Source organism: Phyllobates terribilis, unplaced genomic scaffold, assembly GCF_046119375.1.
Source record: "Phyllobates terribilis strain yellow unplaced genomic scaffold, ASM4611937v1 Scaffold_2__4_contigs__length_985480577, whole genome shotgun sequence".
In the NCBI taxonomy this organism is placed as follows: domain Eukaryota; kingdom Metazoa; phylum Chordata; class Amphibia; order Anura; family Dendrobatidae; genus Phyllobates; species Phyllobates terribilis.
The window spans coordinates 982622941-982645672 of NW_027362762.1; the positions used below are offsets into that span (position 1 = coordinate 982622941).

General features: G+C 53.0%; 1 protein-coding gene across 1 annotated transcript in view; it reads left to right on the forward strand.

The window, feature by feature from the left end:
• Positions 1 to 4061: 4061 nt before the first annotated feature.
• Positions 4062 to 22732, forward strand: part of PDXK (pyridoxal kinase) — a 37363-nt gene continuing 18692 nt past the window's right edge. The window contains exons 1-3 of the mRNA XM_073668807.1: positions 4062 to 4249; positions 18942 to 18996; positions 19072 to 19176. Coding sequence (XP_073524908.1) covers positions 4151 to 4249; positions 18942 to 18996; positions 19072 to 19176 — 259 coding nt within the window. The 5' untranslated portion in view covers positions 4062 to 4150. The remainder of the gene's footprint in view (positions 4250 to 18941; positions 18997 to 19071; positions 19177 to 22732) is intronic.

Here is a 22732-nt window from a genome sequence, read left to right on the forward strand (position 1 = left end):
AGGGTGATCTCCTCTCTCTCTGTACATTACAGGGTGATCTCCTCTCTCTCTGTACATTACAGGGTGATCTCCTCTCTCTCTGTATATTACAGGGTGATCTCCTCTCTCTCTGTACATTACAGGGTGATCTCCTATCTCTCTCTGTACATTACAGGGTGATCTCCTCTCTCTCTCTCTCTGTATATTACAGGGTGATCTCCTCTCTCTCTGTACAGTACAGGGTGATCTCCTCTCTCTCTCTCTGTACATTACAGGGTGATCTCCTCTCTCTCTTTCTGTACATTACAGGGTGATCTCCTCTCTCTCTGTATATTACAGGGTGATCTCCTCTCTCTCTGTACATTACAGGGTGATCTCCTCTCTCTCTCTGTACATTACAGGGTGATCTCCTCTCTCTCTCTCTGTATATTACAGGGTGATCTCTCTCTCTCTCTGTACATTACAGGTTGATCTCCTCTCTCTCTCTCTGTACATTACAGGGTGATCTCCTCTCTCTCTCTCTCTCTCTGTATATTACAGGGTGATCTCCTCTCTCTCTCTGTACATTACAGGGTGATCTCCTCTCTCTCTCTCTGTATATTACAGGGTGATCTCCTCTCTCTCTCTGTACATTACAGGGTGATCTCCTCTCTCTCTCTCTGTATATTACAGGGTGATCTCCTCGCTCTCTCTGTACATTACAGGGTGATCTCTCTCTCTCTCTGTACATTACAGGGTGATCTCCTCTCTCTCTCTGTACATTACAGGGTGATCTCCTCGCTCTCTCTGTACATTACAGGGTGATCTCCTCTCTCTCTCTCTGTACATTACAGGGTGATCTCCTCTCTCTCTCTGTATATTACAGGGTGATCTCCTCTCTCTCTCTCTGTACATTACAGGGTGATCTCCTCTCTCTCTCTCTGTACATTACAGGGTGATCTCCTCTCTCTCTCTCTGTACATTACAGGGTGATCTCCTCTCTCTCTCTCTCTGTACATTGCAGGGTGATCTCCTCTCTCTCTCTGTACATTACAGGGTGATCTCCTCTCTCTCTCTCTCTGTACATTACAGGGTGATCTCCTCTCTCTCTCTCTGTACATTACAGGGTGATCTCCTCTCTCTCTGTACATTACAGGGTGATCTCCTCTCTCTCTGTACATTACAGGGTGATCTCCTCTCTCTCTCTGTATATTACAGGGTGATCTCCTCTCTCTCTCTCTCTGTACATTACAGGGTGATCTCCTCTCTCTCTGTACATTACAGGGTGATCTCCTCTCTCTCTGTACATTACAGGGTGATCTCCTCTCTCTCTGTATATTACAGGGTGATCTCCTCTCTCTCTGTATATTTCAGGGTGATCTCCTCTCTCTCTGTACATTACAGGGTGATCTCCTCTCTCTCTGTATATTACAGGGTGATCTCCTCTCTCTCTGTATATTTCAGGGTGATCTCCTCTCTCTCTGTACATTACAGGGTGATCTCCTCTCTCTCTCTCTGTATATTACAGGGTGATCTCCTCTCTCTCTCTGTACATTACAGGGTGATCTCCTCTCTCTCTCTCTGTACATTACAGGGTGATCTCCTCTCTCTCTCTGTACATTACAGGGTGATCTCCTCTCTCTATCTCTCTGTACATTGCAGGGTGATCTCCTCTCTCTCTCTGTACATTACATGGTGATCTCCTCTCTCTCTCTCTCTGTACATTACAGGGTGATCTCCTCTCTCTCTCTCTGTACATTACAGGGTGATCTCCTCTCTCTCTCTCTCTCTCTCTGTACATTACAGGGTGATCTCCTCTCTCTCTCTCTCTCTGTACATTACAGGGTGATCTCCTCTCTCTCTGTACATTACAGGGTGATCTCCTCTCTCTCTCTCTCTGTACATTACAGGGTGATCTCCTCTCTCTCTCTCTGTACATTACAGGGTGATCTCCTCTCTCTCTGTACATTACAGGGTGATCTCCTCTCTCTCTCTGTACATTACAGGGTGATCTCCTCTCTCTCTCTCTCTGTACATTACAGGGTGATCTCCTCTCTCTCTGTACATTACAGGGTGATCTCCTCTCTCTCTGTACATTACAGGGTGATCTCCTCTCTCTCTGTATATTACAGGGTGATCTCCTCTCTCTCTGTACATTACAGGGTGATCTCCTATCTCTCTCTGTACATTACAGGGTGATCTCCTCTCTCTCTCTCTGTATATTACAGGGTGATCTCCTCTCTCTCTGTACAGTACAGGGTGATCTCCTCTCTCTCTCTCTGTACATTACAGGGTGATCTCCTCTCTCTCTTTCTGTACATTACAGGGTGATCTCCTCTCTCTCTGTATATTACAGGGTGATCTCCTCTCTCTCTGTACATTACAGGGTGATCTCCTCTCTCTCTCTGTACATTACAGGGTGATCTCCTCTCTCTCTCTCTGTATATTACAGGGTGATCTCTCTCTCTCTCTCTGTACATTATAGGGTGATCTCCTCTCTCTCTCTCTGTACATTACAGGGTGATCTCCTCTCTCTCTCTCTCTGTATATTACAGGGTGATCTCCTCTCTCTCTCTGTACATTACAGGGTGATCTCCTCTCTCTCTCTGTATATTACAGGGTGATCTCCTCTCTCTCTCTGTACATTACAGGGTGATCTCCTCTCTCTCTCTCTGTATATTACAGGGTGATCTCCTCGCTCTCTCTGTACATTACAGGGTGATCTCTCTCTCTCTCTGTACATTACAGGGTGATCTCCTCTCTCTCTCTGTACATTACAGGGTGATCTCCTCGCTCTCTCTGTACATTACAGGGTGATCTCCTCTCTCTCTCTCTGTACATTACAGGGTGATCTCCTCTCTCTCTGTACATTACAGGGTGATCTCCTCTCTCTCTCTGTACATTACAGGTTGATCTCCTCTCTCTCTCTGTACATTACAGGGTGATCTCCTCTCTCTCTCTCTGTACATTACAGGGTGATCTCCTCTCTCTCTCTCTCTCTCTGTACATTACAGGGTGGTCTCCTCTCTCTCTCTGTACATTACAGGGTGATCTCCTCTCTCTCTCTCTGTACATTACAGGGTGATCTCCTCTCTCTCTGTACATTACAGGGTGATCTCCTCTCTCTCTGTACATTACAGGGTGATCTCCTCTCTCTCTGTATATTACAGGGTGATCTCCTCTCTCTCTCTCTCTGTACATTACAGGGTGATCTCCTCTCTCTCTCTGTACATTACAGGGTGATCTCCTCTCTCTCTCTGTACATTACAGGGTGATCTCCTCTCTCTCTGTACATTACAGGGTGATCTCCTCTCTCTCTGTACATTACAGGGTGATCTCCTCTCTCTCTCTCTCTGTACATTACAGGGTGATCTCCTCTCTCTCTCTGTACATTACAGGGTGATCTCCTCTCTCTCTCTGTACATTACAGGGTGATCTCCTCTCTCTCTGTACATTACAGGGTGATCTCCTCTCTCTCTCTGTACATTACAGGGTGATCTCCTCTCTCTCTCTGTACATTACAGGGTGATCTCCTCTCTCTCTGTACATTACAGGGTGATCTCCTCTCTCTCTGTACATTACAGGGTGATCTCCTCTCTCTCTCTCTCTGTACATTACAGGGTGATCTCCTCTCTCTCTCTGTACATTACAGGGTGATCTCCTCTCTCTCTCTGTACATTACAGGGTGATCTCCTCTCTCTCTCTCTGTATATTACAGGGTGATCTCCTCTCTCTCTGTACATTACAGGGTGATCTCCTCTCTCTCTCTGTACATTACAGGGTGATCTCCTCTCTCTCTCTGTACATTACAGGGTGATCTCCTCTCTCTCTCTCTGTATATTACAGGGTGATCTCCTCTCTCTCTGTACATTACAGGGTGATCTACCCTCTCTCTCTCTCTGTATATTACAGGGTGATCTCCTCTCTCTCTGTACATTACAGGGTGATCTCCTCTCTCTCTCTGTACATTACAGGGTGATCTCCTCTCTCTCTCTGTACATTACAGGGTGATCTCCTCTCTCTCTCTGTCTGTACATTACAGGGTGATCTCCCTGTGCAGCTCTCTGTGAGCTCCCGGTTTGTCTCTCCGGTCTCCGCCTCCTCTCCCGGGGTCTCCGCCTCCTCCCCGGTCCCTCCTCCTCCTCGGCTGCCCCGGTTCTTCCTGTCCTCGCAGCCTCTGCAGTGTCCGGTCATGGAGGACCCCGCGGCTGCCGAGTGTCGGGTCCTCTCCATCCAGAGTCACGTGGTCAGGGGATATGTGGGCAACAAGGCGGCCTCCTTCCCGCTGCAGGTACCGGAGACCTGGGAGAGCGACGAGGGGGTGACAGGAGCGACGAGGAGGTGACAGGAGCGACGAGGAGGTGCATGACAGGAGCGACGTGGGGGTGACAGGAGCGACGAGGGGGTGACAGGAGCGACGAGGAGGTGCATGACAGGAGCGACGAGGGGGTGACAGGAGCGACGAGGGGGTGACAGGAGCGACGAGGGGGTGACAGGAGCGACGAGGGGGTGTATGACAGGAGCGACGAGGGGGTGACAGGAGCGACGAGGGGGTGCATGACAGGAGCGACGAGGGGGTGACAGGAGCGACGAGGGGGTGTATGACAGGAGCGACAAGGGGGTGACAGGAGCGACGAGGGGGTGACAGGAGCGACGAGGGGGTGACAGGAGCGACGAGAGGCTGACAGGAGCGACGAGGGGGTGACAGGAGCGACGAGGGGGTGTATGACAGGAGCGACGAGGGGGTGTATGACAGGAGCGACGAGGGGGTGACAGGAGCGACGAGGGGGTGACAGGAGCGACGAGGGGGTGTATGACAGGAGCGACGAGGAGGTGCATGACAGGAGCGACGAGGGAGTGACAGGAGCGACGTGGGGGTGACAGGAGCGACGAGGAGGTGCATGACAGGAGCGACGAGGGGGTGACAGGAGCGACGAGGGACTGACAGGAGCGACGAGGGGGTGTATGACAGGAGCGACGAGGGGGTGACAGGAGCGACGAGGGGGTGTATGACAGGAGCGACGAGGGGGTGTATGACAGGAGCGACGAGGTGGTGACAGGAGCGACCAGGGGCTGACAGGAGCGACGAGGGGGTGTATGACAGGAGCGACGAGGGGGTGACAGGAGCGACGAGGGGGTGACAGGAGCGACGAGGGGGTGTATGACAGGAGCGACGAGGTGGTGACAGGAGCGACCAGGGGCTGACAGGAGCGACGAGGGGGTGACAGGAGCGACGAGGGGGTGTATGACAGGAGCGACGAGGGGGTGACAGGAGCGACGAGGGGGTGTATGACAGGAGCGACGAGGGGGTGTATGACAGGAGCGACGAGGGGGTGTATGACAGGAGCGACGAGGGGGTGTATGACAGGAGCGACGAGGGGGTGACAGGAGCGACGAGGGGGTGTATGACAGGAGCGACGAGGGGGTGACAGGAGCGACGAGGGGGTGCATGACAGGAGCGACGAGTGGGTGCATGACAGGAGCGACGAGTGGGTGACAGGCGCGACGAGGGGGTGTATGACAGGAGCGACGAGGTGGTGACAGGAGCGACGAGGTGGTGACAGGAGCGACGAGGGGGTGACAGGAGCGACGAGGGGGTGTATGACAGGAGCGACGAGGGGGTGTATGACAGGAGCGACGAGGGGGTGCATGACAGGAGCGACGATGGGGTGCATGACAGGAGCGACGAGGGGGTGCATGACAGGAGCGACGAGGGGGTGCATGACAGGAGCGACGAGGGGGTGCATGACAGGAGCGACGAGGGGGTGCATGACAGGAGCGACGAGGGGGTGCATGACAGGAGCGACGAGGGGGTGTATGACAGGAGCGACGAGGGGGTGACAGGAGCGACGAGGGGGTGTATGACAGGAGCGACGAGGGAGTGACAGGAGCGACGAGGGGGTGCATGACAGGAGCGACGTGGGGGTGACAGGAGCGACGAGCGGGTGTATGACAGGAGCGACGAGGGGGTGACAGGAGCGACGAGGGGGTGCATGACAGGAGCGACGAGGGGGTGCATGACAGGAGCGACGAGGGGGTGACAGGAGCGACGAGGGAGTGACAGGAGCGACGTGGGGGTGACAGGAGCGACGTGGGGGTGACAGGAGCGACGAGGGGGTGACAGGAGCGACGAGGGAGTGACAGGAGCGACGTGGGGTTGACAGGAACGACGTGGGGGTGACAGGAGCGACGAGGGGGTGACAGGAGCGACGAGGGTGTATGACAGGAGCGACGTGGGGGTGTATGACAGGAGCGACGAGGGGGTGTATGACAGGAGCGACGAGGGGGTGTATGACAGGAGCGACGAGGGGGTGACAGGAGCGACAAGGGGGTGACAGGAGCGACGAGGGGGTGCATGACAGGAGCGACGGGGGTGCATGACAGGAGCGACGAGGGGGTGACAGGAGCGACGAGGGGGTGACAGGAGCGACGTGGGGGCGTGTGACGGGAGTGGCGTGGGCGCGTGTGACGGGAGCGGCGTGGGCGCGTGTGACGGGAGCGGCGTGGGCGCGTGTGACGGGAGCGACGTGGGCGCGTGTGACGGGAGCGACGTGGGGGGTTGTCACGCCAGGTGTGGGAAAGATTTAGTGTAACGAAGAGGGAAAGGGGGAAGTGGAGACCCCCTAGTCTGGTCTAGTGTCACCCTGTCTCAACTATCGGCCCTGTATTGGCTCTTCAGCAATCGCCGCACGCTTGCCTCGCCCTGCCTTTCCCTGGCATGTGGCTAAGGCTAGGGAAGGAAAGAGATGAGCGCTAGTCGATCTCCACTAAACTCTATAGACAACAAGGGAGGACAAATGGGGAGAATGCTTAGCTTTAGACGACTCCAGAGAGGACGAAGTACCGCTCTTGCTAAGCCTTCACAAGTAGAAATGAATATAGCTGGCACCTCCCTCTCAGACACACCAGGTATATATACACCCAGGTAGAGAGTTAATTAGCCAGAGGGAGGTAGCCACTCAGTCCTAAAGACAGCCTCATATCTAAGAGGCGGTCTGCAATGCCAAACGTAGAGATCTCCTGCAACCCACTGTCTGTCACCTCTGATACACCCATGACAGTACCCCCCCCCTCTACGAGTGGCCTCTGGACACTCAGGACCGGGTTTCTCAGGAAAAGAGGTGTAAAATGAGCAAAACAATCTGGTAGCGTCCACCTCTGACGCTGAAACCCACATCCTCTCCTCTGGACCATAGCCTTTCCAGTGCACCAGGTATTGTAGAGAACGACGTTGGAGACGAGAATTTACAATCCTCGAAATTTGGAGCTGTAGATTACCATCAACCATTACTGGGGGCGGCGGTAGAGGTGAGGGCTCAAGAGGTTCCACATACTTTTTGAGTAAGGACCTGTGGAACACATTGTGGACCTTAAAGGGGTTGTCCGGTACTTTTAAAAATATGCCAATGTGTTTTAATGAATAATAGAAGCTTCTTTCTAATTACCTCCTGGTGCTGTTTCTGCCTGTGGGAGGCGCTATCGGTGGCCGCTCACAGGCAGCACATGACCCCCGGCTGCAGCCGGCTCTAACATCTTGACGTCACGACAAGTCCAGGCTGCAGCCGAGGGTCCCTCTTCCACGTTCCACTGGTGGCTGCTAGGCTGTGGGCGGGGTTACCCCGCGCATCACACCCGGCATCCACCGCGCGCTTTCCCTGTCCCCATTCATTGGGAAAGCGCGTGGTGGATGCTGGGTGTGACGCGGGGAATAACCCTGCCCACAACCCAGCACACACCGCGGGGACCCCAGCACCGAGTCACGCCTCACTTGATGTGACGTCAGCGGGGGGTCACGTGCTGCCTGTGAGCGGCCACCGATAGCGCCTCCCACAGGCAGAAACAGCACCAGGAGCTAATTAGAAAGAAGCTTCTATGTATCATTAAAACACATTGGCAGATTTTTAAAAGTACCGGACAACCCCTTTAAGAGCCTGAGGAAGTTCAAGACAAACGCTGCTGGGTTAATGACGGCGGTTATTTTATAGGGACCAATAAACCTAGGTCCCAGCTTCCAAGAAGGAACCTTCAATCTTATATTCCTTGTAGACAACCACACAAAGTCATTCACTTTCAGGTCCGGACCTGGCAAGCATTTTCTGTCAGCCATATGTTTATAAAAGTCTCCCATGGTCTTTAAATTACTCAGAACACCCTGCCATACCGAGGAGAGCGACAAAGCAAACCGTTCCTCCTCAGGCACTCCTGAAGCTCCTCCCCACTAAAGGTACCAAACTGTGGGTGATAACCGTATGCACCGAAGAACGGTGACCTGCCAGTGGATTCTTGACGATGATTATTAATGGCAAATTCTGCCAGCGGTAGGTAGGATGCCCAATCCTCCTGATTTTCGGAGACAAAATACCTGAGGTAGGTCTCCAAGTTCTGATTGACGTGCTCGGTCTGTCCATTCGACTGAGGGTGGAAGGCAGAGGAAAAGGACAGCTGCACCCCCAGCCGAGAAGAGAATGGCTTCCAAAACTTGGAAACAAACTGGGTCCCCCGATCCGACACCACAATCTCATTTATGAACGCCTGAGCAAGTGTCTTGGCATTTTGAGTGCAGGCAATGCGACAAAGTGAACCATTTTACTGAACCTGTCTACAACCACCAAAATTACAGTTTTGCCTGCAGAAACCGGTTGGTCAGTAGTAAAATCCATGGACAAGTGTGTACATGGCCTATTAAGGATAGGTAGCGGAAGAAGAGTACCAGACGGACGGGTGTACGAAACCTTAGACTGCACGCAAATACTACAAGCAGCTACGTGTTCAATCGCAACCCGATGCAACCCCGGCCACCAAAAACGACGAGAGTGGAGGTCCGCGCTTGCCTTACCACCTGGATGCCCAGCAAGCACTATGTTATGATGTTCTTTAATTACTTTGCGGCGCAGATTAGATGATACAAATAACTTTCCTGGAGGCAGGGGCGTCCCCCTGAGCCTCCAACACCTCACCCTCCAGTTCAGGATAAAGTGCCGAATTGACTACCCCTTTCTGTAATATCGGGGCAGGGTTCTCATGGTCCCCACCACCAGGGAAGCTCTGGGACAAAGCATCAGCCTTGACATTTTTGACCAATGGATGAAAAGTGACAACAAAATTGAACCTAGTTAAAAACAGGGACCATCTGGCTTGCCTAGGGTTGGGACGTTTAGCTGACTGGAGATATGACAGATTCTTATGGTCAGTAATAGGATGGACAGCCCCCTCCAACCAATGTCGCCATTCCTCGAACGCCAATTTGATCACCGAAAGTTCCCTATTACCTACGTCATAATTTCTCTCAGCCGAAGACAATTTTTTAAAAATGAAGGCGCATGGACGCCATTTACCAGGGGACGAACCCTGAGACAACACAGCCCCAACCCCGACATCCGACGCATCAACCTCCACAATAAAGAGTTGGGAAACATCGGGTTGACTGAGTATAGGTGCAGTGGCAAAAATGATTCTTTAAGGAAGAAGAAGCCTGGAGGGAAGCATCCGACCATTTGGAAAAATCAGACCCCTTCTTAGTCATGTCAGTAAGGGGTTTCACTATAACAGAGTAATTTTGGATGAATTTCCGATAAAAATTAGTAAATCCCAGAAAACGTTGTAGAGCCTTCAGGTTCTCGGGACGTTCCCAGTTAAGAACTGCGCGGATCTTCTCCAGATCCATCCGAGAACTCGAAGATGACAAGTACCCCAAAAACTGCACCTCCTGAACAGTGAAAACACATTTTTCCAGATTGGCATAGAGTTTGTTATCCCTTAATATCTGGAGCACCTGCTTAACATGCCCCCAATGAGTCTCGAAAGTAGGTGAGTAAACCAAAATATCGTCCACCACAAACCTCCCCACCAAATGATGGAAAATATCATTTATGAAATGCTGTAACACCGCAGGTGCATTGGTCAAACCAAAAGGCATAACCAGACTCTGGAAATGTCCTTCCGGGGTATTGAACGCTGTCTTCCATTCATCCCCTTCTCTGATTCTAACCAGATTGTAGACTCCCCTTAAATCCAACTCGGAGAATACCTTAGCTCCCACAACCTGGCTGAATAAATCAGGAATTAGAGGAAGAGGGTATGGATCACGGATGGTAATTTGATTTAATTCCCGGAAATCTAAAAATGGACATAGACCACCATCTTTTTTTCTTCACAAAGAAGAACCCTGCTGCCACGGTTGAAGATGAGTATTTGATATGTCCCTTCTCCAGACTTTCTGTAATCAAATCCTTCATGGCTTGTCTCTCAGGGCCAGAAAGATTATACAGTCTGGACTTCGGTAGTTTAGCTCCGGGGGTTAATAGGACAGTCATAAGCCCGATGAGGAGGCAAATCCTGACACCCCCTTTTAGAAAAAACGTCCTCAAAACCAGACAGAAAAGCGGGTAAAATTACCGTAGAGACAGTAGCAAGGGAAATATCTAAACAGTTCTCATGACAGTAATCTCTCCATTCTATAATCTCCCCGGTTTGCCAATCCACCAGCGGATAATGTTTAACAAGCCAAGGTACACCCAAGACAATCGGTGTGGGAAGATTGTCCAGAACATAGCAAGGAATTATTTCACAATGAACTGACCCCACACTCAGTTTTACATTATGTACAATCTGAGTAAATGCTTTCTGTGCAAGCTGAGTCAATGACAAAGATGGAAATAGGTTCAGCTAAAGCACAGCAAGCAAGACCATGAGTTTTCACAAACTCAACATCAACCATGCTGACCCCGGCTCCACTGTCAACAAACACAGAAATTTTCTTGGTTTTGCTCTCTAGCACCACCTCAGTTGTCAGGACAAAGCGGGAACTGCAGTTTGGCCACAAATGCACCCCTAGTTTATCCAACTCCAGACTACCAAGAGTTAATTGAGTCTCCTTTTGTTTAGGAATTGAAGGACATGTCCCAACAAAATGTCCCTTTTTCCCACAAAAAAATACGCCTATTTTCTTACGAATCTCTGGGGAGATGTATGATGTAGAGGCACCCCCTAACTGCATGGGTTTCTCCACCTTCCCCACTACTTCTTGTTCACCCCAGATCGCTCCCCTGGCAGAGGTACACAACCCCGACAAGAAGGCCCCGGAGAAAGTGGTCTCACCCATCTATCCCGAAGACATCTATCAAGACGTATGGCCAAAGACATGGCAGCCTCCAAGGACTAATGGGTTTCATACACAGCCAAGGCAACTTTCAACCTTTTCAGTAAGCCCCTCACAAAATTGTCTTCTAAGGGCTGAGTCATTTCATTTGGACTCCGTCGCCCATTTACGGAATTCCGAACTACGTTTCCACTGACCGAATCCCCTGCTGAAGACGACGTAGCCTGGACTCAGCCAAGGCGACTGTCAGGGTCATCATAGATGAGGGCCAGAGCCCCGAAAACCCCTCCACAGAATGGAGACAAATCGAGTCCTGCGGTAAAGAAAACGCCCACGACTGAGGATCTCCCTGCAATAGGGAGGGCAACCTTGGGTTCAGGCTGGACAGGCCTACCTGCTGAGACCCCCACATTAGCGACCTGTACCCGCTGATGCTGCTGCTGTACCTCACCACAGAGGTCATTCACTTCCAGAGTCAGCCTGTTCAGCCGCTTTGCAACTGATCCCCATACCAAGGGAGAAAGGAAAAAAATGTGCACGCCCAAAAACACACAGAAAAAAAATGTCAGTTTTTTTTTTTCCTTTTTAAAACGTGCTCGGACGGCTATAATGTCACGCCAGGTGTGGGAAAGACAGTGCAACACAGAGGGAAAGGTAGCCCAGACACTAGGGAAAGGGGGAAGTGGAGACCTCCTAGTGTCTAGTGTCACCCTGTCTCAACTACCGCCCCTATATTGCCTCTTCAGCAATCGCCGCATGCATGCTTTCTCTGGTTTATGGCTATGGCTATGGATGGGAGAAGATGAGCACTAGTCAAGCTCCACTGAACTCTATAGACAACAAGGGTAGACGAACAGGGGGAGAATGCTTAGCTTTAGACTCCTGACAAATGCGAACTTGGCCTCAAGCTCCAGAGAGGACGAAGTACTGCTCTTGCTAAGCCTTCACAAGTAGAAATGAATATAGGCGGCACCTCCCTCTCAGACACACCAGTTATATATACACCCAGGTAGAGAGCTAATTACCAGAGGGAGGTAGCCGCTAGGTCCTAGAGACAGCCTCTCCTCTAAGAAGATGTCTGTAATGCCAAACGTAGAGATCTCCTGCAACCAACTGCAGGGCGACTATCACCTCTGATACACCCGTGACAGGGGGGTGACAGGAGCAACGTGGGAGTGTATGACAGCGACGGGGTGACAGGAGCGTCGTGGGGGTGTATGACAGGAGCTACGTGGGGTTGTTGTGATGGTGTGTGATATGATATGTGGGTATCATTTTGTGTATATTTATATTTTACTGATTTTCATAGTGTTCTCTTGTTGCTCTGTGTCCCTCTAATGTTATCTTGTTGCTCTCTGTCCCTCTAATGTTGACTTCTCTTGTAGGATGAGTTGATATTGGTTAATTGATGAATAGCTGTTATTTATCATCTGATATCAGCTCCCACAGCTTATTGTACTGTTATCTGTGCACAGGGTCAGTGAATAATGCTGTTTGATAATATGCTAATGACATATTGAACCAGGCCAGCTTGTTGATTTTGTAAAGCAATGGAAGGACCAACAATGCCTCCTCCCACCCTGAACTGTGAATGAGGAGAAGGGACTTTTTAAATATCACAGCCAGGAGAGACACGGGGGAGATTCTGTGTGGTACAATGACGTGAGGACAGCATGTCAGGGAGAATGGGGGAAACCTGGATGACTGGAAATACTGCTGGAGGAATATATATGGAGAAGCACATGGACTATTTTATCCTCTGTCTGCTGGATTGTTGGACTCTCATCTCCCGGGACATTTATCCAGTTACCGGACTGCATTTGTATTTCTGGACAATATTATCCTCTGTGTTGTGGATTGTTTATGGACCTTTCAGTTTTGCCTATAATAAAGGTCTTGGAATTGTTCAATCTTCTCTTGCTCTGTTGATTGTGTGATGTTGGAGAAGGACCCCGTGACAGTTGTATTTTACAGGGGCGACGTGGGGGTGTATGTGACAAGATCAATGTGGGGGTGTATGTGACAGCGGTGATGTGGGAGTGTATGACAAGACCGACGTGGGGGTGTATGTGGCAGGGGCGACGTGGGTGTGACAGGAGCGATGTGTGGGTGTATGTAACAGGAGCGACATGGGGGCTGACAGGAGCGACATGGACTTGTTTGTGACAGGAGCAACGTGGGGCTGACAGGAGCGACGGGAGTTATATGTGACGGGAGCGATGTGGGGCTGACGGGAGCGGCATGAGGGTATATGTGATAGTAGCAATGTGGGGGTGTTTGTGACTGGAATGGCGTGGGGGTGACAGGAGTGACATGGGGGTGTATGTGTGTTATGATACGGGCGTAGAAACCAGTGGCCGAAGGAGCAGGAACAGTAAGCGGTAGTAGAAGTTCTTGGAGTTAGCAAAAGGAGTTGTAGGAAACAGTCCGTAGATAGGTGAGAACAGTCTGGGTAAGAATGTTCAGGAGCTGGAGACTGCAACTAGGCTAACCGCTAGACACAATACTCAAGCAATGAGTGAGAGTTCAATGCGGCTTAAGTAGGCCCAAACAGGAAACAAGATGGATCCCACAGGTTCAGAATCTGCCATCTTAGTAAAGGGCAATTGCAGAACATAACAGCAGCCTCCAGTGGTAAGGATTGGGATTGCAGCACAATTATTAAGGTGAACTATAGGAGCCACAAATGGTCAACTGTAGAAGGACTGCAGAATTCCTGACTTTACTCCCCCTTTCAGCAGCGGCCTCTGGACGATGCTTGGCTTGGTTAATGTGGGTATTTTTAGTGAAACTCTTTAAGCAGTCGAGGAGCATTGATATTTTCCACAGGTTCCCAGGAGTTATCTTCAGGGCCGTACCCTTGCCACTTTATTAAATACTGCAACTTGTTTCTGAATATTCTGGAATCCAGGACCTTTTCAACTGTGTAATGCTCTTTCCCATCCACTTCAATAGGATCAGGAGGAGGCAGACGGCGCCCTGGAAAAGGATTTGGAACTAATGGCTTTAGTAAGGAGGCCTGAAAGACTGGATGTATCTTCATTGTTCTGGGAAGTTGAAGGCGAAAGGCTACTGAGCTAACTCGTCCTATTATTTTAAAAGGACCACTACATTTTTGACCCAGTTTTGGTGAGGGTATATGGAGTTTCAAATTCTTGGTGGAAAGCCATACTTCATCACCCACTAGGAAGCTTGGAGAAGGTCTGCGAGATATATCTTCTGCTTCCTTATATTTCTCCTGGGCAATTCTTAAAGTGTCTTTTAGCATTTCCAGATTCTGTTGCAGGGATTGTATTCTGTCGGTGACAGCAGGGATAGGCGTTTCTCTGGGAATATTAGGAAGGATACCTTGGATTCTACCCAGAATTTGTGAAGAATGGTGTTTGTTTGGTCGAAGCATTTCGAGAATTGTTGTATGAAAATTCTGTCATACGAAGCGAATCAACCCAGTCATCCTGGAGATGACACATGTAGCATCTGAGATATTGCTCTAAGGTTTGGTTTGTGCTTTCAGTCTGACCATTAGATTGGGGATGGATGCAGAAGATAAGCGGACATCAATGTCCAATGCTGCACAAAAATTCTTCCAGAATCTCAATGTCAATTGTGTTCCACCATCAGAGACTACTTCATCTGGGACCCCATGAAGACGAAACGCATCTTGAATTACAAGATCAGCAGGCGGTAAACCAGCACAGGACAAAATATGCTGCTTTGGTGAGTCGGTCCACCACGACTAGGTTGAACTCTTTCTCTTTGAAACGGGTAGTTCCACAATAAAGTCCATAGATATAGCGCCCCAAGGACAAGATGGAATTTTCAAAGGCTCCAATAATCCTATTGGTGATGTGCGGGGAGTTTTATACATGGCACAGATGCTACAGGAAGATGCATATTCTTTAACTTCTTTTTGGCAATTGGGCCACCAAAAGAAACGAGACAGAAATTCTTGTGTTTTTTTTAAATTCCTTTGTGTCCTGCTAACTTTAGAGTCATGGATTAGTTTTAATACTGTGTCTCACAGTTTCTGGATCATGGATGCAATGATTATGAGTCCATACTTTATTTTGAAAGGTAAGAGATATATCATCTGGTAAATGAGTCTCTGTCATATGCTTCTCATATATCTTCCAGCAAGTCTTTGTTATGGATCAAGCCCCAGGAAGTTGGACTCAGGCAGAATAGTTGGTGGTTGTGCTCCTGTAGAAGGATCTTTGGAGAACATCCTAAATAAAGTATGGCCTTACTGTTACGGGAGCCAGGTCTGTAAGAGATAACAAAGTTGAATCGGTTAAGAAAGAGGCTCCATCGAGCTTGGCAGGGGGTCAAACATTTGGCAGACCTGGTAAATTCAAGGTTACAATGGACAGTTAGAACAACACTTTGTTGAGCTGCTCCTTCTAGACGCTGTCTCCATTCCTTGAAAGCAGCAATGATAACTAAGAGCTCTTTGTTCCCCACATCATAATTCTTCTCTGACACGGTCAAATTTCTGGAAAAATGTATGCAAATCTTTTGTTCCTGTTCTTTGTGATAGAAGGGCCCCTACTGCAACATCCGAAGCATCCACTTCTACAATAAAGGCATGTTCAGGATTGGGATGAATTAGTATAGGAGCTGTGATGAACTTCATCTTCAGGCAAGAAAAAGCATCTTGTGCTTGAGGAGACCAAACAAACGATATGCCTTACTTTTGTTAATTCAGTGATTGGTGCTATTATACCTGAAAAATTCTTAATGGAACGTCTTTAAAAATTGGCAAACCCCACAAATCGTTGGGCTTCCTTCATGTTTTTTGGCGTTGGCCGCTCAGTGATGGCTTGAATCTTGCTAGAGTCCATTTGCAATCCTTGAGTAGAGATTATATAGCCCGAGAACTGGATCTGTTTGATGGAACTCACATTTTTCCAGCTTAATATAAAGATGGTGGGTTCTTAGACTCTCCAGCACAGTTTTCACATGATTCTGCTGTTATTCTGCAGAATTAGATATCTAAGATTAGTATATCATCCAGATAAATGACTACAAATTGATCAAAGAATGTGTAATCCGCCACTCTTTGAAAGATTTATTTAGAAGTAGAGTATAGTGTATGAAAATAATTTTGACGTTTCGGTCTGAATGAGATTAGGCTAACCGCTAGACATAATACTCAAGCAATGAGTGAGAGAGATCCATGCAGCTTTAAGTAGGCCCAAACAGGAAACAAGATGGATCCCACGGGTTCAGAATCTGCCATCTTAGTAAAGGGCAGTTGCAGAACACAACGGCAGCCTCCAGTGGTAAGGAGTGGGATTGCAGCACAATTATTAAGGTGAACTACAACAGCCACTAATAGTCAAACGGTAGAAGGACAACAGGAATTCTGACAATGTGACAGGATCAACGTGGGGTTGACAAGAGTTGGGGGTGACGGGAGTAACGTGGGGGTGCAGGCGGCTGTTAACAGATCATGGGTGTAAGCACTGCAGATGTGGGAAATGTAGAATGGTGTAATAAAGTGTGGATAAATGTAGGAATGCAAGGCTGTAAAGGGAATGTGCCTATACATGTGCTTCCTCATCTTCCCCCATTTCTGTGGTTGGCATTCCCCTTTCCCTTGTATTCTCCTTGCTGTTGTGAGCTTTTTCCTGCAGCTGCTCCCCACCACTTTTCCCTGAAATCATCTCCTTCCCTCCTCTTTCCCTCTGGCTCTGGCCGCCCCCTTCCTTCCTCTTTTCCTCTGGCTGTGGCCGGCCACTCCCTTCCCTCCTCTTTCCCTCTGGCTTTGGCTGGCTACCCCCTTCCTTCCTCTTTCCCTCTGGTTGTGGCCGGCCGCCCCCTTCCCTCCTTTTTCCCGATGACTTTGGTCGGCCGCCCCTTTCTCTCCTTTTTCCCTCTGGCTTTGGCTGGCTACCCCCTTCCTTCCTCTTTCCCTCTGACTGTGGCCGGCCGCCCCCTTCCCTCCTTTTTCCCGATAGCTTTGGTCGGCCGCCCCGTTCTCTCCTTTTTCCCTCTGGCTTTGGCTGGCTGCGCCCTTCCTTCCTCTTTCCCTCTGGCTGTGGCCGGCCGCCCCCTTCCCTCCTTTTTCCTGATGGCTTTGGTCCGCCGCCCCGTTCTCTCCTTTTTCCCTCTGGCTTTGGCTGGCTGCCCCCTTCCTTCCTCTTTCCCTCTGTTTGTGGCCCGCCGCCCCCTTCCCTCCTCTTTCCCTCTGGCTGTGACAGGCTGCCCCCTTCCCTCCTCTTTCCCGATGGCTTTGGCCGGCTGCCCCCTTCTCTCTTCTTTCCCGATGGCTGTGGACGTCTGCCCCCTTCTCTCCTCTTTCCCTCTGGCTATGGCCGGCTGCCATCTTCCCTCCTCTCTCCCACTGGCTGTGGCTAGCTGTCATCTTCCCTCCTCTCTCCCTCTGGCTGTGGCCGGCCGCCCCCTTCCCTCCTTTTTCCCTATGGCTTTGGTCGGCCACCCCGTTCTCTCCTTTTGCCCTCTGGCTTTGGCTGGCTACCCCCTTCCCTCCTCTTTCCCTCTGGTTGTGGCCAGCCGCCCCCTTCCCTCCTCTTTCCCTCTGGCTGTGACCGGCCGCCTCTTTGGCTTTGGCCGGCTGCCCCCTTCTCTCTTCTTTCCCTCTGGCTATGGCCGGCTGCCATCTTCCCTCCTCTCTCCCACTGGCTGTGGCCGGCTGCCATCTTCCCTCCTCTTTCCCTCTGGTTGTGGCCGGCTGCCATCTTCCCTCCTCCTCCCTCTGGCCGTGGCCGGCTGCCCCCTTCCCTTATATTTCCTGATGGCTTTGGTCGGCCGCCCCGTTCTCTCCTTTTTCCCGATGGCTGTGGTCGGCCGCCCCCTTCGCTCTTCTTTCCCAATGGGTGTGGTCGGTTGCCTGTGGAGACACTGGGGTCAGTGGGTGCTCTCGTCCACTCACCTTGCTGTCTCTAGGAAGACCGCATGGACCAGGGCTCATCCCGCTCTCCTTTCCAGTGGACAGAATACTACTCAGACAACACAGGGTGAGGGTAAAATAGTATGGCAATACTTTATTGAACCACCAAGAGACAATAACACACAGTACAGTCCAAGCAAGTACACAAGATGATGCAAATTACAGAGTTTCACCCTTCCGCTGACTTGCCAGGATTAGAGCAACTGCCACTTCAGGGCTTCCTGGGCCAACTTCCCCCACCAGTGACACCCCGCTTTTGGCGGGCACCCAAATAGAGGAGGTAACAACAAGCTTAGGAAGCTGACAGTCCATTGAAGTACGTGGCATGATGACTTGATTGTCCCCCAACCTGGCTTCTACAAACGTTTCCATGGGGTCAGTGATTGTCAATGGAGCAGATCTGTATTCCACCATCTGGGGCCGTGGTCCCTTAAGCTGGGTGTCCTGTAGAGTCTCAAATCTGTATTCCCTCTGTGCCTTGCCTCTTTTTCTGTAGAGTCTCTCTGCAGAAGGATAGAGGTCCATTTTTATACCCACACCAGGCCATCATCAACAGGTCAGGGGGAACGTGGGATGATGTCAACTCTCATTGTTCGAGTATTCAATCAATCTGCACAGTTTGTCCATCAATGTTTGCAGGTCAGCAAACCGTATGGACTGATACAATGGGTAATCAACATTTTAGCAAACCTCAATTGTTCAGTTACCCTGCATCCCCGTCTCCCAAGGCTAAATATCAATTCAAAAGTGAACTTTCAGGCTCATATGAACAGTGCTCTATGTCTCCTGACCTACTGACATATACGTCTGGTCTAATTAAGTATAAATGCTGTGTCGTTACACTACTCCTCTTCCTTCTGCATGTTTCCGACCGTCTCCCTATTTTATTCATTGGCTGTCGTTGGTCCTTTACCTACTTCCCGCATACGTTTTCGTGCCCATCGTTGATTCATCCTCTCTTATTTCCTGCAGATTTTGGGGTTTGAGGTGGACACTATAAATTCTGTGCAGTTCTCCAACCACACGGGTGAGTGCAGTGTGATGAGCAGTCTCTTTGGGGGTTTATCCTCTCACTCACGGATGTGTCTTTTCACCGTTTCAGGATACACACACTGGAAGGGGCAGGTACTAAACGCGGAGGAGCTGCAGGAGGTGTACGAGGGGCTGAGGCTGAATGGGGTCACTCAGTATGACTATGTCCTGACAGGTGACCATGTCATGTGATCTGTGTGTACTCCGCCAGACACATCATATAACGTGATAAATGTGGGACTGTCTCGTGTGACAGTCCCTGTGTCTTGTGCACTGGTCTTGTGTCTCTTCCTGTGTGGTGTTTGGGTCCCGTGTTTGTCACTGTGTGGTGTGCACGTCCCTTGAGGGTGTGTGGTGTGCACGACACGTGTCCATCTCTGTGTGTGGTCTCTGCATCCAATGTCGTCCCCCTGTGTGTGGTGTGTGCGTCCCGTGTCCGTCCCCGTGTGTGTGGAGTGTACGCCCCGTGTCCGTCCCCGTGTGTGTGGAGTGTACGCCCCGTGTCCGTCCCCGTGTGTGTGGAGTGTACGCCCCGTGTCCGTCCCCGTGTGTGTGGAGTGTACGCCCCGTGTCCGTCCCCCTGTGTGTGGAGTGTACTCCCCGTGTCCGTACCCCTGTGTGTGGAGTGTGCGCCCTGTGTGTGGAGTGTACGCCCCGTGTCCGTCCCCCTGTGTGTGGAGTGTACGCCCCGTGTCCGTCCCCCTGTGTGTGGAGTGTACGCCCCGTGTCCGTCCCCCTGTGTGTGGAGTGTACGCCCCGTGTCCGTCCCCCTGTGTGTGGAGTGTACGCCCCGTGTCCGTCCCCCTGTGTGTGGAGTGTACGCCCCGTGTCCGTCCCCCTGTGTGTGGAGTGTACGCCCCGTGTCCGTCCCCCTGTGTGTGGAGTGTACGCCCCGTGTCCGTCCCCCTGTGTGTGGAGTGTACGCCCCGTGTCCGTCCCCCTGTGTGTGGAGTGTACGCCCCGTGTCCGTCCCCCTGTGTGTGGAGTGTACGCCCCGTGTCCGTCCCCCTGTGTGTGGAGTGTACGCCCCGTGTCCGTCCCCCTGTGTGTGGAGTGTACGCCCCGTGTCCGTCCCCCTGTGTGTGGAGTGTACGCCCCGTGTCCGTCCCCCTGTGTGTGGAGTGTACGCCCCGTGTCCGTCCCCCTGTGTGTGGAGTGTACGCCCCGTGTCCGTCCCCCTGTGTGTGGAGTGTACGCCCCGTGTCCGTCCCCCTGTGTGTGGAGTGTACGCCCCGTGTCCGTCCCCCTGTGTGTGGAGTGTACGCCCCGTGTCCGTCCCCCTGTGTGTGGAGTGTACGCCCCGTGTCCGTCCCCCTGTGTGTGGAGTGTGCGCCCCGTGTCCGTCCCCCTGTGTGTGGAGTGTGCGCCCCGTGTCCGTCCCCCTGTGTGTGGAGTGTGCGCCCCGTGTCCGTCCCCCTGTGTGTGGAGTGTGCGCCCCGTGTCCGTCCCCCTGTGTGTGGAGTGTGCGCCCCGTGTCCGTCCCCCTGTGTGTGGAGTGTGCGCCCCGTGTCCGTCCCCCTGTGTGTGGAGTGTGCGCCCCGTGTCCGTCCCCCTGTGTGTGGAGTGTGCGCCCCGTGTCCGTCCCCCTGTGTGTGGAGTGTGCGCCCCGTGTCCGTCCCCCTGTGTGTGGAGTGTGCGCCCCGTGTCCGTCCCCCTGTGTGTGGAGTGTACGCCCCGTGTCCGTCCCCCTGTGTGTGGAGTGTACGCCCCGTGTCCGTCCCCCTGTGTGTGGAGTGTACGCCCCGTGTCCGTCCCCCTGTGTGTGGAGTGTACGCCCCGTGTCCGTCCCCCTGTGTGTGGAGTGTACGCCCCGTGTCCGTCCCCCTGTGTGTGGAGTGTACGCCCCGTGTCCGTCCCCCTGTGTGTGGAGTGTACGCCCCGTGTCCGTCCCCCTGTGTGTGGAGTGTACGCCCCGTGTCCGTCCCCCTGTGTGTGGAGTGTACGCCCCGTGTCCGTCCCCCTGTGTGTGGAGTGTACGCCCCGTGTCCGTCCCCCTGTGTGTGGAGTGTACGCCCCGTGTCCGTCCCCCTGTGTGTGGAGTGTACGCCCCGTGTCCGTCCCCCTGTGTGTGGAGTGTACGCCCCGTGTCCGTCCCCCTGTGTGTGGAGTGTACGCCCCGTGTCCGTCCCCCTGTGTGTGGAGTGTACGCCCCGTGTCCGTCCCCCTGTGTGTGGAGTGTACGCCCCGTGTCCGTCCCCCTGTGTGTGGAGTGTACGCCCCGTGTCCGTCCCCCTGTGTGTGGAGTGTACGCCCCGTGTCCGTCCCCCTGTGTGTGGAGTGTACGCCCCGTGTCCGTCCCCCTGTGTGTGGAGTGTACGCCCCGTGTCCGTCCCCCTGTGTGTGGAGTGTACGCCCCGTGTCCGTCCCCCTGTGTGTGGAGTGTACGCCCCGTGTCCGTCCCTCTGTGTGTGGAGTGTACGCCCCGTGTCCGTCCCCCTGTGTGGAGTGTACGCCCCGTGTCCGTCCCCCTGTGTGTGGAGTGTACGCCCCGTGTCCGTCCCCCTGTGTGTGGAGTGTACGCCCCGTGTCCGTCCCCCTGTGTGTGGAGTGTGCGCCCCGTGTCCGTCCCCCTGTGTGTGGAGTGTGCGCCCCGTGTCCGTCCCCCTGTGTGTGGAGTGTGCGCCCCGCGTCCGTCCCCCTGTGTGTGGAGTGTGCGCCCCGCGTCCGTCCCCCTGTGTGTGGTGTGCGCGTCCCGCGTCCGTCCCCCTGTGTGTGGTGTGCGCGTCCCGCGTCCGTCCCCCTGTGTGTGGTGTGCGCGTCCCGCGTCCGTCCCCCTGTGTGTGGTGTGCGCGTCCCGCGTCCGTCCCCCTGTGTGTGGTGTGCGCGTCCCGCGTCCGTCCCCCTGTGTGTGGTGTGCGCGTCCCGCGTCCGTCCCCCTGTGTGTGGTGTGCGCGTCCCGCGTCCGTCCCCCTGTGTGTGGTGTGCGCGTCCCGCGTCCGTCCCCCTGTGTGTGGTGTGCGCGTCCCGCGTCCGTCCCCCTGTGTGTGGAGTGCGCGTCCCGCGTCCGTCCCCCTGTGTGTGGTGTGCGCGTCCCGCGACCGTCCCCCTGTGTGTGGTGTGTGCGTCCCGCGTCCGTCCCCCTGTGTGTGATGTACGCCCCGTGTCCGTCCCCCTGTGTGTGGAGTGTACGTCCCGCGTCCGTCCCCCTGTGTGTGGTGTACGCCCCGCGTCCGTCCCCCTGTGTGTGGTGTGTGCGTCCCGCGTCCGTCCCCCTGTGTGTGGAGTGTACGCCCCGCGTCCGTCCCCCTGTGTGTGGTGTGTGCGTCCCGCGTCCCCCTGTGTGTGGTGTGCGCGTCCCGCGTCCGTCCCCCTGTGTGTGGTGTGCGCGTCCCGCGTCCGTCCCCCTGTGTGTGGTGTGCGCGTCCCGCGTCCGTCCCCCTGTGTGTGGTGTGCGCGTCCCGTGTACGTCCCCCTGTGTGTGGAGTGTACGCCCCGTGTCCGTCCCCCTGTGTGTGGTGTGCGCGTCCCGCGTCCGTCCCCCTGTGTGTGGTGTGTGAGTCCCGCGTCCGTCCCCCTGTGCGCGTCCCGTGTCCGTCCCCCTGTGTGTGGAGTGTACGTCCCGCGTCCGTCCCCCTGTGTGTGGTGTGCGCGTCCCGCGTCCGTCCCCCTGTGTGTGGTGTGCGCGTCCCGTGTCCGTCCCCCTGTGTGTGGAGTGTCCGTCCCCCTGTGTGTGGAGTGTCCGTCCCCCTGTGTGTGGAGTGTCCGTCCCCCTGTGTGTGGAGTGTCCGTCC